The sequence below is a fragment of the Centroberyx affinis genome, unplaced genomic scaffold, assembly GCF_046629955.1.
Source record: "Centroberyx affinis isolate AG114_WGS23_722 - 3 ecotype Tasmania unplaced genomic scaffold, CSIRO-AGI_Caff_v1 ptg002293l_1, whole genome shotgun sequence".
NCBI classification, from domain to species: domain Eukaryota; kingdom Metazoa; phylum Chordata; class Actinopteri; order Beryciformes; family Berycidae; genus Centroberyx; species Centroberyx affinis.
In genome coordinates this window covers 213,401-222,500 of record NW_027280569.1, presented here as the reverse complement: position 1 = coordinate 222,500, position 9,100 = coordinate 213,401, and the positions used below count along the sequence as shown (strand labels likewise).

The window sequence follows — 9,100 nt, the reverse complement described above, 5'->3', positions numbered from 1 at the left end:
TCAGGAAAAAGTACAAGGAATTGGACTGAAACCCAAAACCAAACAACCCCATTTGGGTTTTGCACAGAAAAAGGTGGAAGAAATGTTAATTTTCTATTGTATATGAACGTAAAATAACTGTCAAATAGTTATTTTAGACACAAAAATAGTTGGTAGTTGCAGTAGTTGACAAAATAACAAAAAAGTCCAAACTATCCAAATTTGAATTTAGTTCAACTCCCACCAAGCTACTGCAAGACATAGTTGAACGACTAGTTTAATTACATTTAGTCAAACTGACACACGCCAAACACACACACACACACACACACACACCTCCAGTCCTGCCGGTGGTAGTAGCATGCCAGCTTAACGGAGCAGATGGTGGCGGGCCTGAGGCTGGGGAGGCTGCCTGACTGGTGGAATGGCTGGCAGGCACAGCAAGAGCTCTTGATTGGTTTCTTTTTATTTTATTTTAACCTTTTCATTATCCAGTATCAGTTGAAACTTTGGTGACTCTAATCCAACTTGTTGATTGATTCATTGATTGACAGATTTTAAAATGTACATAGGTTTGAAAGCTCTTAGGCCACAACCATACACATATAGTAAAATTGTCGAGGAATTTAACACACAATAAAGTCAAGAAGCCTCATTTCCATTGTGGTCCTCGATTTTCCATTGTGGTCCTCGTTATCACAGTGGAAGAGGTTAGGGTTAGTGTGTGTGTGTGTATGGGGTTGGTGGTGGGTGGAAGTTGGAACGGTGTAGCATGTGCATGTATTGTACGTACCTATGCGTGTGTGTGTGTACATGTATGTGTATTTGCGACTCCGTGTGACCTGAAACCCGCTGAAAATTTGACACATACCCGTCCCGATTTGCCTGTTCTTCCCACACGGCAATGCGGCAGTTTCCGGGCCGCTATAATATCTTCAAAGTCTTGTAATCTTGTCAGCCGAATAAAGTCTCCGAGTGAAACCCTCTGTAAAGGTCAACCAACGCGATTTGAATATCTTTGATTAAACGGCAAGCCAGACCCAGACTGTAGGTCACTGCCTCAGAGAAATGATATCCTCCACCCCCCCCAACCCCCCAACCCCCCCCCGGTCCCTCCCCAAGTCTCCACTCTCACATGTCGAGGGTCACGTCTGACGCACTCTGCACTCTTTTCAATAATTTGCGTAATCTCCCGCCCCTCTCTTTCTCAGCCTCTCTGCCCTCTGTCCTTCAATCCCTCCTCTCATTTTCTCTTGCTTTCCTCCTCTCTTTATTTCTCTCACTTCTTCTTTTTTTTCTGTCTGTATCTTGTATTCACACACTGTTTCAGCGCTCCCAAAATCTCCTGCACCCCGCTGCTCCAGAGTTCACTGTTCTCTCCCGTCTCCACATCTCATTTTCCATTAATTCTCTGTTCACTGTTTCTCACTTTTAACTCTTTCTATACAGCAGCCATTGAAAGCTGCGTATGCAGACTGGAGTTTTAGTTATAGAAGCGTTTCTCGGAGGCAAAAATAATCTCATTGGTTGAGTTAAACCTCAGTGGGCGGAGCCAAATAACAACAGTGATGTGTTAGACTGAAGCCCAGTGAAAAAGGCCATGGATAAGAGACGAGGCAGCTTATATTATGAAGCCTAACGATCTTGTTACTAACTGAACTGAAAGTTGTCAAGGTTAGCTAGTTAGCCTAGCTGACCTTCCAAGATCATGATGCCAGGGTTGTGAATGAATGAAAAAATAAGTTATTGTCATATTTTTTATTCATATTTTGGCCAGAGTTCCTTCTCTTTGCCATTCAGTTCTGCAAAACTAGTTCTTTGGCTCTGTCCACTGAGGTTTAACTCAGTTAAACTGAGATTATTTCTGCCTCCAGAGCAGCTCTGCCTCAGAGAAATGTTTGTACTTAAACTCCAGTCTGCCCCGCATCTGTCTCTGGGTCTCTATCACCCCAATTACTGTCTTTACATTTTACTGTATTTGTATGTGTCATCATATTTTTATGCATTAACTTGCTCCATAAAACAGATTGCCTCTGAGGGGATATTAAAGTTTCTCTCTAATCTCTCTCTCTCTCTCTCTCTCTGTAGTTTGTCCTGGCACAGAGAACAAGTTGAGCACTCTGTCTGACCTGGACCAGCAGTACCGCACCCTGAAGAAACTCTACGAGAACTGTGAGGTCGTCATGGGCAATCTGGAGATTACCAGCATCGATCGGAACCGCAACCTCTCCTTCCTCAAGGTATGAGGGCTAAGGAACCTCCTCTGGCTTGTTTGTCCAGCTGGTGTAGTTCATTTGGTCAGCTCATGAGGTCAATAGTTCTCATTCGGGGCGGTGGCCCAGTGGTTAGACAGGCTGTCCTTCCACCCAGTGACGCAGGTTCACCAAACATCTGCCCTGCTGGTAGGGATTTAGTGTCTCGGTGATGTTGTGTATCTGACCTCTGACCTCTGACATCTATGAACGGGGTCAAGCGAAAAGGGAATTTCCCTACAAGGATCAATAAAGCGTCACACATTCTGTCTAACATGATTTGTACATGTTTTGAGGACTTTCATTTGTGGCGTCCAGCATGGAGGGCATGCTTTAATCTTGAGGGAACTTTAACACTGCAAAAAATCTCCATCTTAACAACTCATTTAGTTTATTGTTGTTGTTGTTTTAGTATTATTGAGTCCTAAAGTCATAAATCAATGCCTCAAAATTGTACTTAAGTACAGTACTTGAGTAAATGTAGTTAGTTTTTCCACCTCTGGTAATATGTGATGGGAGGACGGGCACCAATATAAGCTCTGTGAGTCCCGTAGACAGCTTTGTCTGACACTTTAACATAAAGTATGTTAAGTAATCGGTGGCACTAGCATTATCCTGAAAGTGGGAAAATGGGAACTTGTAGCAGCTCTGAGGCTGGATGGTTAGTTCATCTAATGACACACGTCTAAATCTGCCAGGCTTGTTTAGGGGATTAGTAAAATAGGAGACAAAGGAGCAGTAGTACATTTTTACATTTGCAGTTTAGGCAGTTAGCGGATGCTCTTATCCAGAGGGGCTTACAATATGTGAGCAGCGATGAGTTCAGCATCTTATTCACTTCAACAGGACTCTTGGCTGTTGAGTGACACAATTAGCACTTAGCCACTACAATACATTATAATGATAGTGCAATATAAGTGGCACTGGTAAGAATTACTATGGAAGATATGTCTGTGAGACAGCGTTATGCAGCCAGATGAGTAGTAGAATGAGAATAAAGTGCCGCCATCCGTTCCAGCTGGAAACAGTAGTCCCCTGGGTCTATACCCTGCTTTGTGTATGTGTATGTGAGTGAGTGTGTTTGTGTGTTGTCTGTGCACGCGTGTGCTTGTATGCTCGTGCATGTGTTTTTAAATTCACTCGCGCTATTGCCTGTGCACACACGTGCCACCAGCCCCCCCCCTCCCTCCCCCTCCTTTTCCCTCCACTCCCCTGCTGTTTAATGAAGTGAGGTGTACACTAATTACTGGGCCACCGCTCCCAAATGAATACCATAAACAGTCCCATCAGGCCCAGCATCATTAGCACAACAATTAGGCATCTGGGGGGATTGTAACTGGATGTGAGGGGAGGGGAGGGGGGAGTGGGGGGTGATCTGGAAGTATACGGTTGCCATAACAACTCTGTAGTGATCACCCTATTGGTCACTAGAGATAAGACAGACCCCACCTCCACTCTCAAGCTGGAAGTGTTTCAGTAACTGTGTGGATGTGTCGATGTTTTGATGGTGACACAGAGTAATATATCATCATTGTCAGGGGAAAAACTCAAATTTTGCTGATTTTCATGTTTTAATTTCAGTTGAAGGATTACTTGCTCCTCTGTGGGTTGAGAAAATACATTGAAGCCCAGTGTTTGTAGAATTTCCCTTTTCAAAACCAATTAGATTAACTAAAAAATGTCTGGTCTCCAAGCTAAAAACAAGGCTATTTTCCATAGTTCCTGAAAAGATGACATTTTGGAGACATGAGATTTTCACCCGACAACAGCAATATGCATTTATTTACAACTTTTTTACATAATTATCAAAGGGCCTGGTCTAATTAAACAGCAAAGCCCGGCTGTTGTTAGCAACAGAACTCTGAGGAAATAGTATTTTATCAATTAGTCTTAGATTCTGAACTTTGCCATAAATTTGCAATTGAAAGACACACACTCATACAACGGTTCATGCAAAGTGCACACACACACACACACACACACACACACACACACAGAGGGGATGTTGCATACAGGGCTGGGGGGTTTGTGTTTTAGTAGATACAGTACGTGGATTCATAAATTTTGAGCCGCAGGCGGGCTGCGAATGCCTCAGGAGAACCAAGGCTGCTGCAGTCTGATTCTCACTGTTTTGTTTAAAACAGCAGCCTGGGAAGGATAGATGGACAAATGGATGGGCAGAGAGGGTGGATGGAGGGAAGGAGGAGGAGGGAGGGAGGGAAGGAGGGAAGGAGCTAGAGGGGTGTCACTTTTATGGCAGGCAAAAACAGCTGCTGTGCTAAAATTGCCATGTTCAGCTACCGTGCCGCGGGGGTGTGTGTTTGTGTGTGTGTCTGCATATATCTGTGTGTGTGTGTGTGTGTGTGTGTGTGTGTCGATAGAGAGGTGAGAGCAGAGATAGGGGGCGATGCGGGACAGAGATGGAGGGGGAGGGAGGGCCGGGGCGGAGAGGAAGACTTGGTGGTTTTTGCCTGGTGAGAAGCTGACAGTTAGATGGATGAGATAGCTTCTCCGGCCCGCTCAGGTCCAGCTTTCCTCCAATCCACATCTCTCCGTCTTTCCCTCCATCTCCCGCTCCCTTCATCACATCCAGAGGGAGTGCAGGAGAACCAGAAATGTGATAAAGTCCATTTTAGTCTACACAGTTTTAACAGAACATGGTCAAATTCTATTCACAAATCAATCTTAGTGTTTGTTTGTTTTTTTGTTTGTTTTACCCTTCTTGGTGTACCACAAGGGTGGGGTTTACTACATCAGGGCAATACAGGCTGTGTCTGGTAAGTTGCCAATCTAAATAGACGTAGAAATACGTTCCTGTGATTGGTTGAAGCGTCTGGTACTCATTCTACAGTAACACATCTGGCACATACAGAATGGAAGAAGTATAGATTTTGTCCAATCCCACGGTGCAGTCATGGCTTTGAGGTCTAGTTCTTTCTGAATACGAGAGGAAAATTGTTGCAGTTGTGTGAAAAATTAAGTGTGAAGATGCATAGGGTTGAGGTTGAACTTGTGTCTCACCCTGGCTGACCTGAATTTGCCTCTCGATGCCTGAGGCGCTGTGGTAAAACCAAACCATAAGAGTTTTTGCAATTCCTGTTTGACCCAGGTCTTCTCTCTACACACTTCAACGTTCAAAAGTGACTTATAACTGACAACAATGCAGTGTGCGGCTTTTTTGATTGCTTTAATCTAGTTTGATGCCACCCGTATTGAATTACCACAGACACAGAGGTCAGCCAACCCCACATCAATCTAAATCTGATCCAGAGATTGGAAAGAATCCAAATTATGTGCTAATCAGACGTTATATTCGCCAAGCTTTCTATGGTTGAGAGAGTTGTTTCTATCTGGCAGATTTAGAAGTAAACTCGTAGGAGAGTGAGTGCTTCCATATCCCCAAATGCAAAAGTTTTGTAAGAAGTAACTTTTAAATGGCACTCTTTGCACTGAAAGTCCTTCAAAAACAAACTTGGGGGCGTTGTAGAGGTGTTTTAGTTGCTGTTGAAAATACTGTTATTACACTGGAAATTATACCTGCTAGTACTCTGTGCTCATATACTTTCTGAATATATATTTTTTTAACAATAAATTATTGTGATTTTAACTGAGATATGGTCAGTGCTTTGAAGCCTCAAATTTCTTAGCAAAGGGCTCAACTGCTCTTTTGTACGTTACTCTCCAGTTTCGTTTTTATTTCAAAGTGGTCAATCCACTCACCTTTGATATGTTTTATTTTTAGACAGAAATCAGACAGGGAGACAGAGCAGGAGAGACACAGGAGAGACAGTGGGATTTCCTCCTAAGCCAGCGGGGGCACCAACGTGTCTCCAGAGGCGGCAGACTTAACCATGGATCAGGAAACTATGATACTATGACACTATGATTTGCCACCTCAAATCGTCATTAATATCAAACACTTGTCCTCCTCTTCATCAGCAAACCCATAGTGAGGTGAAACTCTAAGCAAACACGGTCTCTGTCCTTTCTTTCAGCTCATCAAAAGTGAGCTGGAGATTTTCTTCCTTAGTGGAAACTCCTTACTAGAAACGGTTTAGTGCTCAGAAATGCTTTTGGAGGAGAGATAAAGCGCTTTGTGAATACGGGCACAGGTGTCTGAAGGGCATTACCATGCTGCCGCCTGGCATACACCCTCCGTCTCGTTTGCTGGCCGGCTCCCCTGGCCGCTGTCTGTCTGTCACTCAGAATGACCCATTTTCCCAGAAGTGAAGCGGGGAGACGGGCCAAGTGGCCCGCAGTGGCCCACAACCAGCTAATGATGTCACCTAGGCTGAAGGACTCTTCATTAAAGCCTGATCAATCTGCCGACTACCGCTGCAAAACACGGGGCACGGTGCCAGGGCTGCAGCTGAGAGCAGAGGGACGGGGGATGTCCATCCATAAACCCAGGCAGAGACCTCCAGCACACACACACACACACACACACACATACTCACACACACACACACACAGAAACGCATCCACAGTGAGGGTGTATGTTTTATTCCTGATAATCTTAAATTCCCGAGCTGTACTCCTCCCCGGAGGACTGAATATATCACAAGTAAGGGATACAAACACACACACACACACACACACACACACAGGCCTTGGCAATAAAGCGAGAGAGATGAATGACACGGTCAGTGAGGTGTATACACTATGACGACGTGCAGACAGAGACACTCTTTACAGGGCTTATCTCTGACAAACACCAGCCGAGAGAGAAAGAGAGAGTATGAGAGAGAGAGAGAGAGAGAGAGAGAGCGAGTTAGAGAGAGAGAGAGAGCGACGGAGAGCGAGAGAGAGAGAGAGAAAGGCGCAGGGAAATGCAGCTTTTTTTAACCAGCAGTCATTTCCAAGGTCTCCCATTTTTTTTAAAGAGGGGTAATGTGGCTCCGCAAGTTCAGCACAGCGCAGCAACAGAGGGGAGAAGCAGAAGAAAGAAAAAAAAGGAGATGAGAGGAGAGAAAAGAGACTCCTTACACCAAAAGCTTCCCATTTTCCTTGGGCTGTATTTCAGCTGTACATGAAAGCAGCCAGTGATTTCTGCAGCTCGGCTATTCTCAGAGCATACATTCTGAGAAAAAACCTATTGTGGAGGTTTTTTTTACTGCCTAGTCTTGTCGTTAATCAGCACTCATCTGATCAATCTCCTCTCTCTCTTCCCCCTCTGTCTTTCTCTCTCTCTCTCTCTCTCTCTCTCTCTCTCTCTCTCTCTGTGAGACTGTGTCTATATGCTATCAATTTTCAGCGAGGCTGTAATTCAGAGTGATATTCCACTCTATCAAACTCCTTTCACCCTACCTGCCCTTCACATTTTGGTGTTTGCCATTCATCCAAATCTTGCGATATATATATTGAGAAGTCACTTTAATTTCTCAGATCAGATTGTTTTCACACGATTCTGGTTTTGATGGCGATGTTTTTTCCCCCGATTAATCCTCCCTAAACGACCTGAATCCGTCTTTCCATCTTTGGCGCTGGACTCGATAGTGTATGCCGCAGGCCTTTTGGATGGGACTGAGCAGCGAGAGATGTTATTTACATGGAGAGACAGAGAGAAAGAGAGAGGTGGAGGACAACAGCAGCGAGGAGGTCAAGTGCCTCCCTCTGTTTTTCTCTCTCGCTCCCCTTTCTACAGATGTTGCACGCTATTGTCCTCAATGGCGGACAATGGCTGTCGCAGGCCTCTTCACTAAATAATGACACCATGATCCGGAGCGGCGGCTGAAGAGGGGCGTGTTAGCCGGGCTAATGGTACAGTTTCATTAGCCTCTGAACCAGCGGAGAAGCTCATAAAAGGTTGGGACTGTCGCCTGGAACGGGAGGCTGTTAGCGCCTCGCGGGCGCCCGGCAGCGTTTGCATAATTACAGCTCTTAACGCCGGGAAAATTAGCACCCTGCTCGAGCCAACCAGCACCCTGCCAGATCGCGGTGGCACAACCCCGCCGTATCTTATAGCCCGTTAATGGTGGGGTAATGGTGACGTCTAAGTCCAGGAGAATGAAAGAAAAGTATAATTACATTTTTTTCTTCGTTTTTATGCTTTTTTTTTGTGTGTGTGTTGGCTGCCCTTCTAAGGCATAGCTGTTTTCTGCAGCTGAGTCAACTGTTTGCTAGCGGTGAATTTACATTTGATTGGAGATGCTCAGACAAAGAGCCTCATCATAGCATATCACTTTGTAACAGAAATGTATAATTGCATATATAATACAGAATTAGAACCTGGCTGTAGCCTTGGGGCACTAGACTATTTTTCAGACTTTAGAAGACAATGCCTTGATAACACAAGTAAACAACTGTAGAAAGATGACATTTGACTTAAATATGCGTATCTATGCTGCTTTTCTAAGCACTGATGAGGAGTTTCAGGAGCTACAGGATGTGGAGGAACTATCAAGTGTCTGTGTAGGTGTGTGAGATGGACATGCTCTCATGGTCCCCACCTCCTCCTGTAGTGTGTGTGTGTGTGTGTGTGTGTGTGTGTGTGTGTGTGTGTGTGTGTGTGTGTGTGTGTGTGTGCGTGGCCCGCTACCCCTTTCACTCAAACCCTCTAGGGGGTAAAAAAAAAAAAAAAAAGGATCTTGATGCCTGACAGTGAACACAGACAGCTCTGGCATTTTATTTTCTCTGTCTTTTTGACTGTCCATCAGGTCATGTCAGGTTACACTGGACAGATAAACATCAGCTAGCATTAGCATAACTAAATTAACAATTCTTATTCTTTTCACAGTTCGTTAATGTGAAAAAATATGTAAAAGCCAGCATGGCTAACATCATGACAGGCTAATTAAAATACAAAATAGATGTTTGGATTTTTTCACAGGCGATCTATAGTAGAAAATGTGATTTTGATGGGAATCTAC

The 9,100-nt window shown here is 44.5% G+C and overlaps 1 protein-coding gene across 1 annotated transcript in view; it reads left to right on the top strand.

The window, feature by feature from the left end:
* LOC139655520 (receptor tyrosine-protein kinase erbB-4-like) overlaps positions 1-9,100 on the top strand; it is a 134,226-nt gene that overhangs the window by 7,869 nt on the left and 117,257 nt on the right. The window contains exon 2 of the mRNA XM_071532956.1: positions 2,030-2,219. Coding sequence (XP_071389057.1) covers positions 2,030-2,219 — 190 coding nt within the window. The remainder of the gene's footprint in view (positions 1-2,029; positions 2,220-9,100) is intronic.